Raw genomic sequence first — 21,910 nt, forward strand, 5'->3', positions numbered from 1 at the left:
TATTTTTTCATTTAAGCATCATGTCTAAGAAATCTTTGCTTTTGCCTATCTAAATACTATAAAGATACTTTCCTATGTATCCTTCTACTATCTTTTAATTTTAGCTTTTATGTTTAAGTCTGATCCATCCTTAAAGCAACTTTTGTATATGGTGTGAGTTAATGGGTTTCAGGTTGTTTTTTTTCCATACAAAAATTCAGTTGTTCTGACATCATTTTTGAAAAGACTATCCTGTCTTCTTTGAATACCTTAGTATATTTATTGAAATCATTTGGCTACGTATGAAGATACATTTGGAATTCTCTGTTATATCCTATTGATCTATCCTTATATTCCAATACTATATTGTCTTGATAAATATAAGTCTTAAAATTAAGATGTGAAATCTTCCATCATTCTTACTCTCTTTCGTGATTGTTTTGGCTGCTCTAGTTACCTTCACATTTCCATTTAAATTCTAGATTTAGTTTGTCAATTTCTACCAAAGTGCCTACTAGGATGTTTTTAACTTTTAATTTTGAAATAACTTCAGACTTATAAAAACATTACAAGAATAGTAATAAGTAATCCCATATGTCTTTACCTAGGTTGACCAATTTTTGTCATTTTGCCATAGGCTTATCATTCTCTCTCTAGCTGTTTGCCATTATTGTTTTATGAAACATCTGAGAGTAGGTTGCATTCATTATACTGCTTTGTCCTTTAACAATTCAGTGTATATTCCCTAAGACCAACAATGTTTCCTTACAGAAAAACAGCTTCATCTTAAGGGTGTCTGAACTGCCATTCATACTCCAATATCTTTCATTGTCCCAGTAATGCTCTTTATTTTTTATTTTTTCATTTATTTTTATTAGTTGGAGGCTAATTACTTTACAATATTGAAGTGGGTTTTGTCATACATTGACATGAATCAGCCATGGAGTTACATGTCATTGTCCCAGTAATGCTCTTTAGATCCCCTACTCCTGGATATAGGCGCCTCACCACGCTACCTTAGTCCTCTTTACTCTGGAATAGTTCCCAGACCTTTCATGACACTAAGATTTTCGATAAGTGAAGAGCTGTTTATTGTATAGAATATCTCTAAATTTCAGTTTGACTGATGTTTACTCACAATTACATTCTGTTTATACATTTTTTACTGAAATAAGATAAGTGATGTTTCCTTCTCAGGGTATCATATCTAAAAGTATATTACATTAGTTTGCCCCTTATTGGTGATGTTAATTTTCCTTGCTTGGTTAAGATACATTTTCTCATTATGTAGTTTTTTTTTTATTTTGTAATAAAAGGAAGTTTGTGAGGAAATCCTGCTAGCATTTTCATGGGGTGATATTGCACTTTGCGAGGCTTGATTTCTTTAAACTACTGAGTGTTCCAATCTATGAACATGGTATGTATTTCTATTTATTTAGATTTTCTTTCCTTTCTCTCTGCAATGTTTTGAAGCTTTATGTGTGGAAGTTTTGTACATATTTTGTTAGGTTTATTTCTAAGTACTTTAAACATATTAAGTGCATAATTCAGCGGCATTGAGCACATGTGCATTGTTATGCAACCATCATCACATCCCTCTTGAACATTTTCATCTTTCTAAATTAAAACTCTGTATCCATTAAACAATAACCACCCCAATTTCCACCCTCCCCAGCCCTTGACAATCACCATTCTGTTTTTCTATAATTTGACTACTCCTCCATATATTTTTAGTGTTATTGTAAATAATGTTTTTAAAAAATTTTATTTGCTAATTGTTGCTCAAATGTAAAAATATAATTGATTATATTGACCTTATCATGTGATTTTATGAAAGCCATAATAATTTTTATAGTTTTTAAATATATTCATTAGAATTTTCTATGTAAGTTGTGTCATCTATGACTGAAGACAGTTTTATTTCTTAATTTCTAGTCTGTAAGCTATTTACCTATCTATCTACCATCTCTTTCTATCTATCTCCTTTTTGTAATGATTAGGACTTTCATAGTGATGTTGGGTAGAAAATGTAAGAGCAGATATCTTTGTCTTATATCTATGGGGAAAATATTCCTTATTTCACCATTAAGTAAGAAATTCATTGTGGGTTTCTCATAGATGCTTTTTCATTAGAATGACAGTTATTTTCTTTGTTGCAGGTTTTGAAAATGAATGAGTATTGGTTTTGTCAACTGCCTTTTTTATATGAGGGCTTCCCTGGTGGCTCAGATGGTAAAGAGTCTACCTGCAATGTGGGGGACCGGGGTTTGATCCCTGAGTTCAGTCCGTGTGTTGGGAAGATCCCCTGGAGAAGGAAATGGCAACCCACTCCAGTATTCTTGCGTGCAAAATCCCATGGATGGGGTCGCTGGTGGCCTATAGTCCATGGGGTCACAAAGAGTCAGACAGGACTGAGTGACTAACACTATTTTGTATTAACTGAAATTATTACATGGTTTCTCTCTTTGACTCTGTGTTTCCAATAATTGTTTTTTTAAATGTTTTTTAAATGAAGTAACTTTGTGCTCCTGGATTAACTCATCTTGGCCCATTACCCATTTCTATGTTATCTTTTTATTTTGCTCAATCTAGTTTTCTAGTGTTTAGTGGATCCTGTTGCCCTTTTGATCAGGAGGCCTGTAATGTCCTTGGAACATACTTGTCAGCTGTTTGTATCTAGCTATGTTTGCCTTGTGAGATGAACTAGAAAGTACATCTTACTCTTTATCTTCTGAAAGAGTTTATTTAAAATTGCTGAAGTTTCTTCTTTAAATACTAGATAGAATCCACCAGTTTCTTTTATTTTGGACTGGAGTTTTAATCTTGGGAAGGTTTCTGATTACAACTCCAAGTTCTCTAAGAGATGTGGGGCTAATCTGAGTTTTTACTCGTATTTGTACTTATTTTGATATATTGTCATTTATCATTTTTTTCTAAGTTGTTGCATATGTGCATTTATCTGTTCATAAATTTCTTATTATCATTAACATCTTCAGAGTCTTTGGTGAGTCCCCTGGTGCATTCCTGGTGTTGGTAATGTGTGCCTTCTTTTAATCAGTTTTTTCTCAGTGTTAGCGATTTCATTAATTTTTGAAGAATCAACTTTTGGCTTTATTGATTTTTTTAATTGTTTGTTTTCTATTTTATTGATTTCCTCTCTCACCATTAGTATTCTCTTCCAACTACTTCAGGCTCAACTTGACATCCTTTTTCCAACTTCTTAAGGTGTAAAATCTTATCTAATTTAAGCATTTAAGGCTATAAAGTTCTCTCTTAATTACTCTTTTAGCTACATTCCACAGTTTGGGATATCCTGTTTTCATTTCTCATATTTTATGTTTTCTTATTGCATTTAAAATACTATTTAATTTTTCTTACATTTTCTTTTTTGAGCACAAAGGTTATTTAGAAGTGTGCTACTTAATTTCCAAATAGTTGGAAAATTTCTAAATGTATTTTTGTTATTGGCTTCTAACTTAATTCTGTGTAATCAGAAATTTACGGTTTCACTTTTTAAAATGTATTGTGAGTTACTTTATGAAAAGCACATGGCCTGCCTGGGTGAACTGCCATGTATGCTGTCTCATTGGGTGTGTTGTTCTGCAGATATCCGAGGGTCAAGGGGGTCCTTAGTGTTCCTGTTGTTTATTCACTGAATTTTGTCTAGTTCAGTTAATTGCTGAGAGACAGGTGTTAAAATTTCCAACTGTAATTATGGATTTTTTCTGTTTTGTCCTCTAGTTCTGTTAATTTTTGTTTATATATTCTGAAACTCTGATAATTAGGTTCATTCATGTTACGTCTTTTGGTTAATAGGTCCTTTTATTTGGAAGATGTTTTTGCTGAGTATAGAATCCCAGATTCACAGTTGATTTTTCTCTGCTAGTGCACTGAAGCTGTCACTCTCCCATCTTCTGTTTTGCATTGTTTCTGATGAGCAATCAGCCACTCTTTTTTATTTCCTCCCTTTTCTGTTTATCCTAACTAAGCTTTTAACAAGTTGACTGTGATATCAGCAGACATGGTTTCCTTTGTATTTATTCTGCTCACTTTTCACTTGCATTCTTTAATTGGTGTTACTGTATTTTAATCAAATTTGGGGAAATTTTGGCTATCATTTCTTCAAACCTTTCTCCCAACTCTGTGTATCTATCTCCCTTCTCCTCCTGGAATTTGATTGTATGTGTTAAATCTCCTATACTTTCCTATAACTTACTAAAGCTCCATTTAATTTTTTTGTAGATCTTTATGTCTCTCTTTGTTTCAGTTTGGAAATTTTATATTGGCCTGTCAAGTTGACCAATTTTTTTCTAGTTTTATACAATCTGTTGTTAGTATCATACCTTAAATGTTTTATTGGAGATTATATGTCTTCGTTCTTCTAGTTGATTCTTTTACAGTTTCCATCTCTTCTGAGATTACCCATATCTTCATTATACTTTCTTTTATATATCATTTGCCATACTTATGGTTCCTTAAAGTCCTGGTCTTTTAAGTTTAACATCTGGGTTTGTTTCTCTTGACCATAGGTTATATTTTCCCATCTCTTCACATGTGTTCATGGGTGATTTTTTATTGTACACCAGACATTGTGGTTTATACTCTAGATTTTGTTATCTCCTTCTGAAAAGTATTTTGTTACATCAGCTTACTAGGTTACTAGCAGGTCATGTGAAGCTTATGGAGTTTAGGATATATTTTTGTTAAAGATGTTGGTTCCTCTGCTTTCCTCAAGTAGGAAGCCTATTTATCACAAACAGACCTCATAATAACAGTAACAATTATGAAATTATTTAACCAGTTTCAACAAAAAATTAGGAGGAAAAGTTACCTTCCTACACAATTTTTTTTCCTATGCCTTTGAGTTTTGGTATTGATTACTTTTCAACCTCAAAGGAGCCTACTTTTCTTTAAAGATTATTCATTGTTTATAACAAGGAATTTTTCTAAGCTTTTCTTCAAACCAGTTTTTGTTACTAGCAGGTACCATTACAGGGAAAGTGCTGACGTGCCTGCCATCTCCTAACCCCTTTGTGAAGAAGCCTTGTCTATCACAGGATAATGATTCCTTTTCCTTTTTCTTCTCAATCTCCAACTCCCTTCCCGTAGGATTTTTTTTTTTTTAAACCTAAAGTGAAAGTGAAAGTCGTTTCCCATTCTTTCCGGCCTCATGGACTGTAGCCTACCAGGCTCCTCTGGGATTTTGCAGGCAAGAGTACTGGAGTGGGTTGCCATTTCCTTCTCCAGGGGATCTTCCCAACCCAGGGATCGAACCCGGGTCTCCCGCATTGTAGGCAGACGCTTTACCATCTGAGCCACCAGGGAAATCTTTTTTAACCTAAGATTGTAGTCATTTCTGTCTCTCTCCTCCTTTCCTATGAACTTGTTGCTATAAAGGTTTCCTCTTCATCTGTGTCACTAGTGCCTGGCGGCATCAGGAATGAAGGTGATTTCCAAAACTGAGTTTCTATCACATTGAAGTTCTGAGATTTGGTGAGCATGCTTGTTTCACTGGTGTGGTTTAAGGGATTTTATAGAAGACAGCTTCTGTGTCAGCATTTTTCTTTGGTCTCTGAATGACCGGTTTTACAGACTTTCTGCAGCTCTGTCACTCTTCAGAGGACCCACACAATGCCGGGTGAAGATAAGACATACCTGTTTGAGGCTGTCTCACTTGTTCTCTCCAAGTTCAGAAGCCTGGAGGGTGTCATTGTCCAAACGTTCCTGTTTGTGTTTCTGGACATTCTCTAATATTCAGACGAGAAGCCCGTGGAAGTGAGTGGGCTGCGGACGCGGTGTGATGCCTCACGCCCTTGCTCGGTGTGTCTCGCCTGTACCCTTGTTGCTTCCCCAGTCCTGTGGGCACGTGACCAGTGGCCAAAGAGAAGCCCACAGTGACAGACCAGGCTTTCTAGTCCCTGACTCTTGAGGCAGAGAAAGGAAATGACTCGCTCTTGTGGAGTCACCCAAGGGACCAACCGAATCAAATCTCACATCCTCTGTAGAGCTGACGTTAAGAAGAAAAGGCACGTCTTAATGCTTTTCCTGGCACAGCAGGCAAGCGCCCTAAACCCAGTCTGCAAACGGTGACACGGAACTCGAACACCAGGGCAAAGTTGACTTGTACTCGTGTTTCTGTATTTGGCGAGTGTAGGGTTAGTTTTAGTTTACTCAGCAGTTAACGCCAGCTCACAAAGAGAGGGAGGGAGGTGGGTTGGGTGTGTATTGTTAGTACATGTGCTTGCCTATTTAAACAGTGTTTAAGGAATTCTTGACCCAAAGAAATAATGGCCCGAGAGCTTGAGAGAAAGGGCACCTGGCTCTCACTGACACCAGAATCTCCTGTTTTCGACTATTTATGGCTCCAAGTTCTTTTCTTTGAAAGGGAGATTTTCTTCAGGAAGACAGCAAACGAGGGAGAGAGCCAGAGGCGGCTAAAGAGACTTGTGTCCTGCCAGACCCACTCTCTCCACTGTCACAAGCGTCCCGACTTTCCATTTGTGAGAAAGCTAAGATAGGGATTCGTAAGTCCATTTGGTTAATTTGGACACAACCCAGATTTCACTGGGGGATGGTTTACATCAATGTAGGGTGGATGACAGGTATTGGGCTTATGGCAGGTTGCAGATTTGCTGGAAAACAAGCAGATTACACTTGCTGAAGCGTGTTGTGGGAGCAAAACACTCCATTTGCTCCATAGTGGACGGCAGCCCTGATACATGTGCTTTAGCCCGCTTTTCCTGTCTCCTTGGAGCATCCTCAGGTCTACTTTAAAAAGCATCTATCTGCTTAGAATGGCTGATCTCATCGGCCGAAGGCAGGACTAACAGGTTTTACTGAAAATAATTTAGCACAGACTCCAAAGGGGCATGTGCAGGCTATTCCCTCCAGGCTGGGAAGGTTGGACTGGGGGGCGAAAGGGAGGGCTGTGCTTGGGAGAGTCTCCTTCTCCGTCCCCCACATTTGCACACACGGTCTGTGCTGTGGAGCAATGATGAGGTCACTCCTCTGTCGTGTAATGAGCGCTTCTGACTGTATAAACTCTCTGAGGTCCTGCCTGACTCTGGCATCCTCTCCATTGCCTTTCTCCATTTGAAAGAATTCTCTCCTAAAGCTTAATGGAACGCAGTTTCCAAATGATCATCATCTTCATAGAAGCCTTGCTTGCAAACAATGGAAGTTAATAGAGGTGTAATGCTTCCAATGTAGTTTAAGACCAAGATGGAACACATCGACTGTTAATATTCTGTGTGTTTTTGACCATAGGCATGAACATGTACACACCCATGTGTATAATTCACGTTTTTCAATCCATCTTTCATACTCAACTAGTTCCATTCCCACCCCACCCCACCCTGCCTTAGAGATGCTGGATTTTTTTTTTTTAATTAATAGGCTCTATAGTTTAGGTCAATTTTAAGTTTACAGAAAAATTGAACAGAAAGTATAGAGAAAGCTCGGGTATTTGTTCCCCCCATCTCCACATACAATTTCCGCTATCGGTAACATCTTATGCTAGTGTGGTGCATTTGTTACAGTTTGTAAGCCAGTTCAGTTCAGTTCAGTTCAGTTCAGTTCAGTTCAGTTGCTAAGTCGTGTCCGGCTCTTTGTGACCCCATGGACTGCAGCATACCAGGCCTCCCTGTCTATCACCAACTCCCGAAGTTTACTCAAACTCATGTCCATTGAGTCAGTGATGCCATCCAACCATCTCATCCTGTCATCCCTTTCTCCTCCTGCCTTCAATCTTTCCCAGCATCAGCGTCTTTTCAGATGAGTCAGTTCTTTGCATCAGGTGGCCAAAGTATTGGAGTTTCAGCTTCAGCATCAGTCCTTCCAATGAATATTCAGGACTGATTTCCTTTAGAATGGACTTATTGAATCTCCTTGCAGTCCAAGGGACTCTCGAAAGTCTTCTCCAACACCACAGCTATAAGCCAGTCAGTACTGATACATTATTATTAGCAGAAGTCAGAAGGATCCCCTGGAGGAGGGCATAGCAACCCACTCCAGTATTCTTGCCTGGAGAATCCCATGGACAGAGGAGCCTGGCTGGGCTATAGTCCATGGGGTCACAAAGAGTGGGACATGACTGAAGTGGCTGAGCAATAGCAGCATGATTTGCGATAAAGTTCGTTCACTCTTGGTGTTGCGTATTCTCTGGTTTGCACGAATGTATAATGACATGTATCCACCATTAAAGTATCATGCAGAGTAGATCCACTGCCCTAAAAATCTCCTGTTTTCCTATTCACCAACCCCACCACCAGCCCTTTGGCAGTCATCTATGTTCTTACTGCTCCATAATTTTGTTTCTTCTAGAATGTCATAGAACTGGGATCATAAAGTATGCATGCAGCCATTACAGATTGACTTCATTCACTTAGTAACGTGCATTTAAGTTGCCTCCATTTTTTTTTTCATATCTTTTCTTGATCGCTCTTTTCTTTTCACTACTGAGTAATATTTTATTGCTTGGATGTACAACAGTTTATTCATTCACTATGGACATTTTGGTTGCTTGAAGTTTTGGCAATTATGGATTAAGCTGCTATAAATGTCTGTGTATGTGTTTTTGTGGGCTTCTCAGATGGTACACTGGTAAAGAATTCACCTGCCAATGCAGGAGACACAAGAGATATGGGTTCAATCCTTAGGTTGGGAAGATCCCCTGGAGTAGGAAATGGCAACCCACTCCAATAGTCTTGCCTTGGAAAGCCCATGGACAGAGGAACCTGGCGGGCTACAGTCCATGGAGTCACAAAGAGTCAGACATGACTGAGCATGCACACATAGGATTCTGTGTGGACAGAAGTTTCCATTTTATTCAGGTAGATGCCAAGGGACAAGATGACTAGCTCACCAGATGCTGGATTTAAAAAGAGAAAAAAAGTCATTGGGGATAATTTCAGTGTGCTCACAGATCATGTGTTTTTCCCAGAGACGACTACCATGAGGATGGATTCTGCCAGCCTTACCGGGGAATTGCCTGTGCGCGTTTCATTGGGAACAGGACCATTTACGTGGACTCTCTCCAGATGCAGGGGGAGATTGAAAACCGAATCACAGGTAGGAGTGCAGACCTTTGTTCTGAGACATTGAGCATGCATGCAGCTGCCTGTCACCCCACTGGTGTGTTTTCAACCCCATTTGTGTATTTTGTCTCTTACAACCACGGCCAGTGAATCCTTGTGCCATGTCTCCTGCAAGAGAAAATCAGAGGCCTTTATCAGAAGTGGGTTGCAGTTTATCCTAAAATATTCCTATTTGTATATGCAAATTAGCAAGCGCAGCCTGCTTAGGGCGTACCAACGCACTGACTTCTGTCAGGGGAGCGGGTCCCAAGCCCTGCATTATCTTGTTTGCCTCCACTACCCTCATGGCCAGGCCAGCACCTGTGATGATCAGTCTTGGTTCTGCCTTTCCTGGCTCTTGTGCCTTCTCAGAGTTACAAGGAACCTGGCTTGGGTACAGAGTACCCGGGCCGGATTTTAGCTATTGGGCACAGAGGTTCCAGGCCATCAGCGGTACCCTGGGAACACTGCAGTGAACTCAGACCCCCATCAGCCCTTGGTTTCTGGGCACAGTCAGGTCTTCGGTTACCTGCTCCACCATATGAGAAGTGGTTCAGATCCTTTAGGAGTGAAGGAGCTCGTTTTCCGTCATTTTAGAAGTTGATGTTAAGAACTTCCTGGGGGAAACTCCTTGAGAAGTGAGAAAATGAATTAAACCAAGGCCCTGAAATTCCTCCCCCTCCTGTCTCTGCTCTCCTCACAAACCCCTACGTTTTCTCCTTCAACTCTTTAAGGAACAAGGAGAATCTTGTGAAGATGGTAGGAATGGGTTTAAAGCAGAACTAGGTTCTCTGCACAGTGATTCTTGACCCAGGCTGATCCCTGATGTGATTCTGGAGATTCTGGAGGGATTTGCAGAGGGGCTGGCAAAGCACAGCCCTGTGAGGGTACAAAGGAGGACCACAGGGAGAAACTCACGCAGGTGTCACTGAATGTTCTTCTAAGTCCAGCTTGACCCTGGCTTTGTCTTCCACCCTCATTCTGGAGGGTCTAAGGTCTAACCTGCCTGGCCCATGGCTACAGAGGCCCCTGAGGACAGGGTCAGGTGTCCAGTGAGAAATGGGAGGGCAGTAATGGGACTCCGAGATCCTGGAAGGTGCTATCTTGGCCCAGTGGGCCCATGTTTTGAACTTGTTCATATCTCTCATTGGAAAAGCTCCCTATGCCATTTAAAGCAAAACTTCTTGAACTTTCTGACCACAACCCATAGTATACAGTATACTTTACATCGTGACTTAGTATACATATATATCTTCTTCATAGAACTGAAATGGGTTACAGGAAACAACATTTGCTTTAAAAAAGGCAGTGCAAGCTAATCTTTCCCTTCAGTTTTATTTCATTAAAGAAAAAACTTGGTTCCAGCCTTAATATAAACCATGCACGCTGACATCCTCTGTTCCATTCTAATCATCTTTTAAAATACTAGCCACAGACTCCAGAATTAATTGTGTATCCCACTAACTGGCAAACACGGATTCAAAGCACAGGAGGTTTAAAGGCTAGCAACTCAGATATCTAAGCAGACTCATTTTATAGCGTTTTTTTTTTAAAGATAAAAGTTTAGAATGAGGGTTCTCTAGATTTGTATATTTTTGAAAATGTAAATGTGAAGCTGCTCTAGACTGACTGACTTATAGTTTAGAAACTGTGTTGGTTGTGGAGACAGTCTGTTTGAAGAGAATGCTTGTCAGAATGAGTTCCAGGGACACGGGAAGCTTCCCAGGAATGAGCCCCAGAACCATCAAAGTAATGTGCTGGATGTAAATGAAAACAAGGACATGAGTTGTTGGATCTCTGTGATGCCTAGAACCATCTTTCAGAAATAAGTCCTCACGTGATAGGTTCTGGGGCAGGGGAGAGGAACAATCTTGTAAGGGTCAGCCTTGACGTCCTCTTCGTTGATATCCCCAAAGTGATGCCACATCTGGCTTTCTTCGGCCTTTCGCTGTCTGGGGGTGGAAGCCAAAATTGGCAACAGATCTTCTGGTAGTCAGTTGTCAGCTCACATGATGAGACTGGGTTCAAACCCAGTTCGCCAGCCAACCCTAAGAGACCCTGCACCTTAACCTCTTACCTGTCTGTTCCGCAATTTTAACACTGGCCAGAAGGGACCGGAGGCTAAGGATGACATGATGAGCACTCTACGGAGTTCCAGCACCCGGTGCTGCGTGCAGAACACGGAGACAGCCAGAGCCCCGCGGACCATTTACCTCCTGCGCTATTTTATAGGCTCCACGTGGGTTTCCATTTCCCAAAGTGTGGCCTCAACAGATCACTTGACAGATAGAGACCCAGGTACAGACAGGCCTGAGTGACTGCCAGTCCTGTGGTAAACGACAGGGCCGGGCCAGAACCCAGCTCCCATGCCTGCTCACCTAACCCAGCGCCAGCCATAGGTACCTTGCTGGGTCTTTGGAGGGAAATGGCTGCCAGCAGTGCCACCTGCTGGCCGCGCTAGGCACGGCACTACAAGTGATGAGTGGAGCTGCAATGTCCCAAGGACTAAATTCCAGCCTCTCTTTCTCCAGGCACAGGGCGCCTCTCTTTCTCTAGCTGGCCAGGATCAGATCCTTACAACCAGGTCCTCCACAGGTCAAAGTGGGGTGGGCACAGGAGGGGCAGCGGATGCTTTCCGTTGAGTGCTGACTGCCCCAACCTGGAGGAGAGGGCCCTGGAGTGCACACCTTCCCTCCTGCCGCTGGCAGCTCTGCTCCCATCCACCTGCCCAGACGTGGTCTCTGCAGCCCCCACCCCTTTCCTTTGTCCATATCAGGTGTCAATTCTTCCCATCAAGCCCCATCCTTTGATGTCTCACCCCAAACGCAAGCCAGCCGACCTGGGCTCCAGACACTCCTGTGATGGCTTGCTTCTCTGCTGTCCTTTATCACAAAGCCCTGCCCCCCTCCCCACTTTGAACCTCCTCTGGTTGTTTCTTGGCTCTCCCCAGACTCCACCTGAAGGAATGCCCACCGTCCACTGCCATTGTCAAGTACTCCTTCTTGGGCAGCAGGCCACAGGGCTGATCATTCATCTTTCTGGCTCTGTTCATACCCTGGGTGGTCCATTCCATGCCAGGCCTCCCCTCTGCACGCAGACTTCAAGATGTCAGGAAGACCAACGCTCCGTCTTTGGGCCTCTTCTCCAACCTCTCGTTCTAGAAGCCACTCAGCCCGTGGCTTCACCTATCCCCAAGTGTTAGCAGAGCCAGTTCATAACAGGACCTTAGGAAGTCGTTTTGAGTCTGGTACCAGAATCTTTCTGCCTTGGAAGTAGCATCTAGGTGGATGCGATCTGGGGCCAGGTTTTCCTCCTTTCTTGTTTCATTTTTGATGTTTGTAAGGGACGCCCTAGGACCAGGGCCTTTCTGTGTTAGGTGCAAATCGATGCAGCCCATGTGCTTCCTGGGGTGCTGGCTCTCCCGAGAGCCACTCTGGGCCCGCAGAAGTCAAGCCGGAGGGCTGGGGGTGAGGCACAGACAAGAGATGGGGGCTGGGGTGTCGGGCAGGGTCGAGGGCCTGGACAGGAGGTGGGAGCAGGGGCCTCGGGCAGAGCACGGATCCTGGGCGGAAGATGGGACCAGGGGCGCTGGGCAGGGGTGGCCGCGCAGGGTGTTTGCCCCGAAGCAGGGCCCACCCCACCCTAACTCTGGCCTCGCCTCCTCCGCAGCCGCCTTCACCATGATCGGCACCTCCACGCACCTATCGGACCAGTGCTCGCAGTTCGCCATCCCGTCCTTCTGCCACTTCGTGTTCCCGCTGTGCGACGCGCGCTCCCGGGCGCCCAAGCCGCGCGAACTGTGCCGGGACGAGTGCGAGGTGCTGGAGAGCGACCTGTGCCGCCAGGAGTACACGATCGCGCGCTCCAACCCGCTCATCCTCATGCGGCTGCAGCTGCCCAAGTGCGAGGCGCTGCCCATGCCCGAGAGCCCCGACGCCGCCAACTGCATGCGCATCGGCATCCCAGCCGAGAGGCTGGGCCGCTGTGAGTCCCCACGCGTCCTCCCCCAGGACCTGGGTCCTGCCTCTTAGAACCTGGGGACCCCATTCCAGCCGTCCAGGAAAGTCTCACAGACCCGCCCCATGCGGGCAGGGCAGCCCCGGGTGCAGACTCCCTGTCTTCTAGTTCTGAGCGCACAGCCCTCCTGACCCTGCCTGTTTGTGGGTCCCTAGTAAGTCACTCCATCCCAGTGAGCCGCACACTTGGCTTCTCCAAGACGGGAGGACTCTGGCCTACCGCCAAGGCTGAAAGGAGCTTAGGGGAAGACAGAGCCCCCCTTCCAAGCCTTCCCTGTGGTGCACAAGCATCTCTCAGCAGCTGATTGAGGATGGTATGGTGGTGCTCCTTGAGGGGGGCCGACCCAGAAAAGAGGTCGACTTCCCCCCAGGCTTGGGAAATATTCGCTTCCTTGGTGAGGCCGGGCTTCCCTAGAGCAGCAGGGCTCCTCACCAGGGTGGCCAGAGCCTGCTCTCCAGACCCACTGCACCATCCAAAGCCTGGCAGCTCAGCTGACATCATGAACCTCCTGGCAAGTTGCTTAAATATCAGTTTCCTCATATTACACCACGATAATAACTACTCACCTCAGGAGCTGGAACGAAGATTAAATGAGTTAGTGTTTAGAAAGTTCTTAACACAGTGCCTGCACACAACAAGCACAGTGTAACTGGTATTCAACAAACACACAGCCCAGGTGTGGCTCCAAGAGGCCCTGGGTCTCCCCTGGGAGTGGAGGGAGCCTGGGGATCTGCTCACAGCAGGCTGAGCCCCGTCCTCACTGAGGTTGGGGGGTCAGGTCTGGAAGTTTCTCATACCTCCTGTATAGTTTGGTTTTGTTTCTAATGAAAGTGAATAGGAGATTAGGGTTGACATCGTCATTGTAGAGTGGGGGTGCCTGCTATTTCAGGGTCATAAACTTCTGACCAGGTTCTTCCCCACATGTGTCCCTGGTGCACCCATCCATTTAACTTGTGGGCTTGGGCACTTCTTTTCTTGGAAGTTACGTCCAATCCCTTGGTCTTTTGGCAATTCCGATTTGGCGAGGTGGTTTGGTTATTCCTTTTTGGAATAGTTGAAGATGGGTGCTCCCTGGACCCACAGAGGAGGGCTGCAGCTTCCTCTTCATTTTCGGGCCTCCTGACAAACCTTCTCTCTCAGACCATCAGTGCTACAACGGCTCAGGCACGGATTACAGAGGGACGGCGAGCACCACCAAGTCGGGGCACCAGTGCCAGCCGTGGGGCCTGCAGCACCCCCACAGCCACCACCTGACAAGCGCCGACTTCCCCGAGCTCGGAGGGGGGCACGCCTACTGCCGGAACCCTGGCGGGCAGATGGAAGGCCCCTGGTGCTTCACGCAGAATAAAAACGTACGCATGGAACTGTGTGACGTACCCTCTTGTAGTATGTATTCTTTCTTTTTTTTCAAATGTTGACTGGGGGGTGTACTCTGTGATGAGATGGTACCAGGAGGCTGGTAGCTCTGGGATCCCCCACCCACCGTGTTTCACCACCATGATTATTTGTTTTATGTAAAGTCGTGGCTGGTTATAAAAGTAATACCTGGTCATTACAGGACTTTTTAAATTACAGAAGAAAAAAAACTAAAGAAGAATGTGCAAATCACCTCTAATTTCACCACTCAGCAGAGACTACTGTTTACATTTGGGGGCCCTTCTGTCAGCCCTCTTTCCCTGTGTGGTCTTGGGATATTGAATTTGGCATCTTGTTTCTCAGTGAACATTGTCAAGCATTTCCCACTATTAGTGAATATGCTTCCCATTACAGTTAAAACCAGCTTCTCAGACCAGCATCTGTGGTTGGGGCACAGGCCTCCTATTCCTCCTCCCACACCTCCCACTCTGCTCAACTGTTACACGTAGACTTAGCAGAGTGAGGAGAAAATAGAACTTAAATCTCTTTAATTGTTTTCCCTGAAGTTTCTCTCTTAAATTATGACTAGAAGAAAAGTGTGTAGTTCATTGTTGCAAATTTTACAGACATCGTTATCTCTGGGCTTTCCAGGTGGTTGAGTGGTAAAGAATCTGCCTGCCAACTCAGGAGCCACAGGGGATGTGGGTTCAGTTCCTGGGTTGGGAAGATCCCCTGGAGAAGGAAATGGCAACCCACTCCAGTATTCTTTCCTAGAGAATCCCATGGATAGAGGAGCCTGGCATGCCACAGTCTCAAAGAGTTGGACACGACTGAAGTGACTTAGCACACTTGCAAGATGTTTTTACAATGAGCAGTTATTATTTTTGTAATTAAAATTTAATCAAGAGATAAAGAAATATGCATGTTCTTTCCTCTGGCAATTTCACTTTGCAGAAATATTTGCACTTAAAAGGGCAGAAATGCAAGGATATTTGTTGCAGAATCACTTCTGATAGCTAAATAAACAGGCAATTATTTACCAACAATGGATTAGACAGAAGTTCATCTGTGCCGTGGGACAGTCTGCAGTTCTTGATGAATGACTGGCATTGTGTGTTCTTCAAGAAACATAGTCTGGTATATTGTGTTGTTGTTGTTTAGTTGCTAATTTGTGTCCGACTCTTATGTGACCCCAGGACTGTAGCCAGCCAGGTTCCTCTGTCCATGGTATTTCCCAGGCAAGAACACTGGAATGGGCTGCCATTTCCTCCTCCAGGGGATCTTCCCAACCCAGGGAACTAACTTACATCTCCTGCATTGGTAGGCAGATTCTTTACCACTGAGCCACCAGGGAAGCCCTTATAGTCTAGTATATTATTCTACCACAAAACCAGGAGCAGGAAAATATGGATGATATAATTCTGTTTTAAATGAGTTCTTTTTAAATTCTATTCTTAAAAATTGTATGAGCTGCCTCTTCTATGTCAAGTTAGTTGAACATTGGTTATTTCATGTTCAACTTAAATATACACATCAAAAAATAAGTGAATACCAACCTGTTAATAGTATAAAGTGAAAAGGGTGCATGCCCAGTTGTGTCTGACTCTGTGACCCAATGGACTGTAGCCTGCCAGGCTCCTCTGCCCATGGGATTTTCCAGTCAAGAATATTAGAGTGGATTGCCATTTCCAAATTACCTATTAAGAATATTCAATTTTCTCTAATACTATAATTATTAATAAGCATGTATTCTATTAGTGATTTTTAAAAGATAATGATAAAATAAATGGATATACAAAACTATGGATAGTGCTCACATCTCATCTTGGCTTGAAGATCATGAAATTTCCCTCCTAGCCCTTAATCAGGAAAAATGACCCAGAATCTCCACTGCCCCTGAGGCTTTGAGAACATCTGCCTCCAGAGTGGGACCAGGAGGGTTTTGTGTGTGGTTGTATTTGATTTTTATCTTCTTTTGGAGACTAGGGAACAAGACTGGGTTTGGGACAATGCTGGTGATAGTGGTGATTTTTAGAACTGAATTAGCTCTTTAAGGGACCACATGGACCAGAAATCACTTGTTTGCTTTCTGATGGAAAGCTCATTACCACTGGTTATAGGGAAGCCCAAGTTCCCGTGCAATTAATTATTCACAAGGTTGAGATGAAAACTGCTGGGGGCAGTCGGGGGCGGGGTTTTGGAAAACATGCTTTCCACATCACAGAGAAGAAGCCTTAACTCTCCCTCAGGGGGCAGCACTGAGGTGCTTGAACCTTGCGGCCCAATGCCCTCTGTGCTTTCCTGTAAATCCTGTAGGGGTAGACAGTGCGTTGCTCTTCACCATAAAGCGGGAAAAAAGAGGAAAAAAAAAGAGAGAGAGAGAGAAAGAAAAAAGAAAAAAAAAAAACATCCTGAAGCCTCAGTGTTTGTACATCTTAACCATTGTTTTTCAAGAATTTGCGTACCCCCACTGCATAAGAGCCAGTGCTCTTTTAAATCATATGCATTTTTAATGATTGTCTTTTAAGAATATATGTTCACTGTACAAAAAATGAGGAAAACCCTAAAATGTTCAATGAAGTCAAGGATCATTTCTAATCCCAATATTCAGTTCCTTTCACTGAGGATAAACATGAAACTTGTGTTTCATCAAGTTTAGTCAACTCATCAAGTTTAGTCAACACGAAAAGGTCACATCTATGTCCAACAGGATTCAAATTGGGAAGCAACATGTTGGTGGTGATTGCTACTGTAAGACCTTTAGAGTCTGTTGTTTGTGCTCTGTATTCTGAGTTGCTCCCCTGGCAGGAAGTTCTAGGTCATGCCTCACAAGGTGTACATTTTGGGGTACATAATGTTTTTTGAGGTTTGGGTTGTAATTTTGTCCCTTCATGCAGTTTACGTAACTATCTGCTAGTGTTTAAATATTTTAGTTGGAGGTGGGGGTGGGCTGGTGGAGAACTCTGAGTTGAAAAGGGGGGATATTTTCAGAAAAACCATGAATACCTTGCTGTTCACAGGTCCCCAAGACAGCAGCAGGATGGGAATTCTGTACATCTTGGTTCCAAGCATCGCCATTCCCCTTGTCATCGCGTGCCTTTTCTTCTTGGTCTGCATGTGCCGGAATAAACAGAAGGCTTCTGCTTCTACACCACAGCGGCGGCAGCTGATGGCCTCGCCCAGCCAGGATGTGGAAATGCCTCTTATCAACCAGCACAAGCAGGTCTCTGTACCAGTATTTATTTAAAGAGGCTGCTCCCCCAGGCTTAACCTCCACCTGGAGACTGGTTAACCCCAGTACTCACTTTCTTAATTTGCTTGATTCACAACACATGATTCTTTTTAAACTGGCCTTCTTTTTTGCCATTTCTTCTCTAAAATATACCAGGACATTTGCCTCCTTAGGGGATATATGGCAGGTGAGTTTGGAATTCACTGTTTTGCCTCGACAGAGACCCGCTCTGTTATCACAGGCTGGGAATGAACTTTCCTCATTCTGCAGGGCTTCAGCTGTCCCCTCAGGAGGACAAAAGAGAGACTCAGGGTGCCCCCACAACTCGAGGGTCGAATGTCGCATTTTTAAGGAATGAGGGCCTGTTTTCTGGTCAGTTTGGGCTTGGGCTGACTTTGTTTTGTTTTTCAGGGAAGGACAGAGCAAGAGTCCTGTAGAGGTGCTAGTGGGGGCAGCTCACCCCAAACCTGAGTTCCTAGGATGGGGAGAACGAACTGAAATGTGTAGCACAGGAGAAGGGCTCCCCAAGGTCACCCAGCCTCAGTGAAGCGACATTTACATTATTTGCAAGTTTTGGGGGAGAATCATTTCAATCTGGGCTTTGAAGTGGAGGAGGCTGAACTTACTCAGTTCTGTAGCCAGGCATCACTGAATGTTTTCAGGGGGTGGCGGGGTGGAAGGGGGTTCAACAGGTGAGGACACAGATTCCCCCGGGTTCAGACAGCCTCTGAGGACAGGGCTGGGCATACAGAAGGGGGCAGGAAGTTGTAGAGGCTGAGAGATGCAAGACTCGAATCAATTTCACCAGTGTGGTGCTTCTATCACGTGGCATCTAATGAAGAATCTAGTCAAGAGGAAGCAGCAAGACAGGCCCTTTGAGGTGCATCTGGAGAGCAGCTGGCCTGTACTCTAAAAATGACACAGATCGTGGGAAGCACACCTCAGGGTTCAAGAGAAATAGACATCAGGGCCTTGCTGACGAGCAGAGGCGGCTGGGCCTGTTGATGGGCACATTGCAGGGAGCGGCAGCAAAGGACCTTAGTGGGGACACAGCTGGGAGGGTGTCCTGGGACAGCTGGAGCTCAGAGTGCACACACCCACCCTCACCCACACACTTTGCAATGTGTCTTGGGGTGGTGGCGTTGTTTGCAGCCTGGTTGGGACCATTTGAAGGTTTCAGGCAGTCCCAAGGCATTGAAGCGCATTTAAGAGCAGAGAGCAGTGGGTGATGCAGGCTGAAACTGAGCCTGGTGGGGCTAGGGAGTGGCTCTAGGAGCCCCCTCCCGACCCCTTCTCCAGCTGTCTGGCTCTGCCTTCTGGTATCTTGGTGGCAGAAATGTTTCACTCGGGCTTTTCTTCTTGGCAGGCCAAACTCAAGGAGATCAGCTTGTCCACCGTGAGGTTCATGGAGGAGCTTGGGGAGGGCCGGTTCGGGAAGGTCTACAAAGGCCATCTGTTTGGCCCGGCGCCGGGTGAGCAGACCCAGGCCGTGGCCATCAAGACGCTGAAGGACAAAGCGGAGGGTCCGCTCCGGGAGGAGTTCCGGCACGAGGCCCTGCTGCGGGCGCGGCTGCAGCACCCCAACATCGTCTGCCTGCTGGGCGTGGTGACCAAGGACCAACCCCTGAGCATGATCTTCAGCTATTGCCCGCACGGTGACCTGCACGAGTTCCTGGTCATGCGCTCGCCGCATTCGGACGTGGGCAGCACAGACGACGACCGCACTGTGAAGTCCGCCCTGGAGCCCCCAGACTTCGTGCATGTGGTGGCGCAGATCGCCGCGGGCATGGAGTACCTGTCCGGCCACCACGTGGTGCACAAAGACCTGGCCACCCGCAACGTCCTGGTGTATGACAAGCTGACCGTGAAGATCTCGGACTTGGGGCTCTTCCGCGAGGTGTACTCGGCAGACTACTACAAGCTGACGGGCAGCGCGCTGCTGCCCATCCGCTGGATGTCCCCCGAGGCCATCATGTACGGCAAGTTCTCCGTGGACTCGGACATCTGGTCCTACGGCGTGGTCCTGTGGGAGGTGTTCAGCTACGGCCTGCAGCCCTACTGTGGCCACTCCAACCAGGACGTGGTGGAGATGGTCCGGAGCCGGCAGGTGCTGCCCTGCCCGGACGACTGCCCCGCCTGGGTGTACGCGCTGATGATCGAGTGCTGGCACGAGTTCCCCAGCCGCCGGCCCCGCTTCAAGGACATCCACAGCCGGCTGCGCGCCTGGGGCAACCTGTCCACCTACAACAGTTCGGCCCAGACCTCGGGCGCCAGCAACGCCACGCAGACCAGCTCGCTGAGCACCAGCCCGGTCAGCAACGTCAGCAACGCCCGCTACGGGGGACCCAAGCAGAAGGCCCAGCCCTTCCCGCAGCCCCAGTTCATCCCCATGAAGGGCCAGATCAGACCCATGGTGCCCCCTCCCCAGCTCTACATCCCGGTCAATGGGTACCAGCCGGTGCCGGCCTATGGGGCCTACCTGCCCAACTTTTACCCCGTCCAGATCCCAATGCAGATGGCCCCGCAGCAGGTGCCCGCCCAGATGGTCCCCAAGCCCGGCTCGCATCACAGCGGCAGCGGCTCCACCAGCACGGGGTACGTCACCACCGCGCCTTCCAATACGTCGGTGGCGGACAGGGCCGCCCTGCTCTCGGAGGGCACTGAGGATGCGCAGAATGTCCCGGAAGACGTGGCCCAGAGCCCCGTGCAGGAAGCGGAGGAGGAGGAGGACGGCTCGGTCCCCGAGACCGAGCTGCTGGGAGACAACGACACTCTGCAGATGGGCGAGGCCGAGGTCCAGCTGGAAGCCTGAGGGCCATGGGGTCGTCGGGCACCGAGTGGACGGACAGGAGCCTCGGGTGGAGGGCGCCCCAGGAGCTGCTGAGCTGGAGGCAGCCTCCCTGTGCCAAGCCCTCCTCTGCAGTCCTCTTGTGCCCAGAGCCGCGCTGTGCCCACCTGTTTGGTTGGAGGGTCTTTTGGCCAATGGCTCCTGACCAGGCGAGGAGAGTAAACCAGCAGGACAGATAGTGACTCCCCAGTGCCACCAACATTTCCCCGGAGGCCGACATCAGTGAGCAGTGCTTGTGCTTTGAAGGAAATTAGGTAACATCTTCTCTCCATATTGCCTATGGATTGAGTATGTCCAAACATTGGGAAAAGGCGGCCTGCAACAAGTTGGGACCTTGGGATTTGTGATGCCCAGTGGCTGGGCTGCAGGGTGAGGATGGAGGAGGCTGCTTTTCTCTCTGCTGCCCCTCACCTGCCAGTAAGAGTCTCCCCTCACCCACCAAAGATTAATGGGAACAAGAAGTGGCCACCTGTCAGGGTCTGATGAGGAAGGGGCTCCTGGAATGGGAGTTTGTTATGTGCCTTAAAAGAAACCCACATGATTTTGTATTCTTGTGAAATAATTTTTTAATTATCCTGCATGTGTATTTTGCCCAATTTTCTGGAATTCAAGGGAAAGTGTTTTGGGGCCTTGGAATGTTACAAAGGAGGCAACATTGTACAGAGCACATTATTGTTATTTTTTTTTTTAGAATTCTGTACAGACCTTAAATGTAATTTATATGGTTTTTGTATGCCGTTTTCATTGAAGTATTTTGAACTTAAAATAATGACTTCGTAATTTAACTGTTTACGTTACCCACGTTGGGATACCACCTGATTGTATTCTGGTTTGCTTGTGTTTGTACCATATGTAAGCGAGGTCCATTCATTTCAGAGCTCCTGTGACAGAAGGCCCACAAGTACATTGCATCTGACACACGGGATAGAGTTCACTTGTAACTCCCACACCTGCTGTACCCAATAAAGTGAAAGAGGAGGTTCAGTTGGCTCTGCAGGTCATGAGGATGTCAGGCAGTGGGGTTTGCTGGATGATGGAGACGCCGAATGGTGATGATTTGGGCCACGGTTGGGGCTTGTCTGGGAGCAGCAACTTCATTTGAACGTGGATACATTATACATTGGCAGATGAATGATGGGAACAGGTTACATTGCTTTTCTTGGTGAAGTCTGTAGTGGGGATTAACTGCAGATGAGGTGAAGATGGTTTTGGGTTTTAAACCTCCCTCCTCCTGAGGTCCCAAAGGCCCTGCCATTTTTAGACCTGGAGTCTGGCGCTTCCCAAGGCCTGGAGCAGGGCTGCAGGGAGAGACAGTGAAGGAGTCTAGGACTTCTTCACCACTTGCCCGAAGCTGCCTGCCTTCCATCGTTGGTCTGCAGCGCAGCCAGCCGAGTTCCGGTATAC

At 46.0% G+C, this 21,910-nt stretch overlaps 1 protein-coding gene across 2 annotated transcripts in view; it reads left to right on the forward strand.

Moving 5' to 3' along the window:
- ROR2 (receptor tyrosine kinase like orphan receptor 2) overlaps nt 1–21,275 on the forward strand; it is a 240,980-nt gene extending 219,705 nt beyond the window's left edge. The window contains exons 5-9 of one of the 2 annotated variants that reach the window (XR_010664614.1): nt 8,921–9,048; nt 12,723–13,037; nt 14,211–14,422; nt 17,447–17,649; nt 19,025–19,160. Coding sequence is in view for 1 of the 2 variants with exons in the window: in XM_065947241.1 (XP_065803313.1) it covers nt 8,921–9,048; nt 12,723–13,037; nt 14,211–14,456; nt 17,447–17,649; nt 19,025–20,470 (2,338 nt within the window). In the remaining variant the exon portion in view is untranslated. Of the gene's footprint in view, nt 1–8,920; nt 9,049–12,722; nt 13,038–14,210; nt 14,457–17,446; nt 17,650–19,024 lie in introns of both variants that reach the window. The other variant, XM_065947241.1, reaches the window with a different exon arrangement.
- The last annotated feature ends 635 nt before the right edge of the window (nt 21,276–21,910 follow it).

The sequence above is a fragment of the Muntiacus reevesi genome, chromosome 10 (genome assembly GCF_963930625.1).
Source record: "Muntiacus reevesi chromosome 10, mMunRee1.1, whole genome shotgun sequence".
Lineage (NCBI taxonomy): Eukaryota > Metazoa > Chordata > Mammalia > Artiodactyla > Cervidae > Muntiacus > Muntiacus reevesi.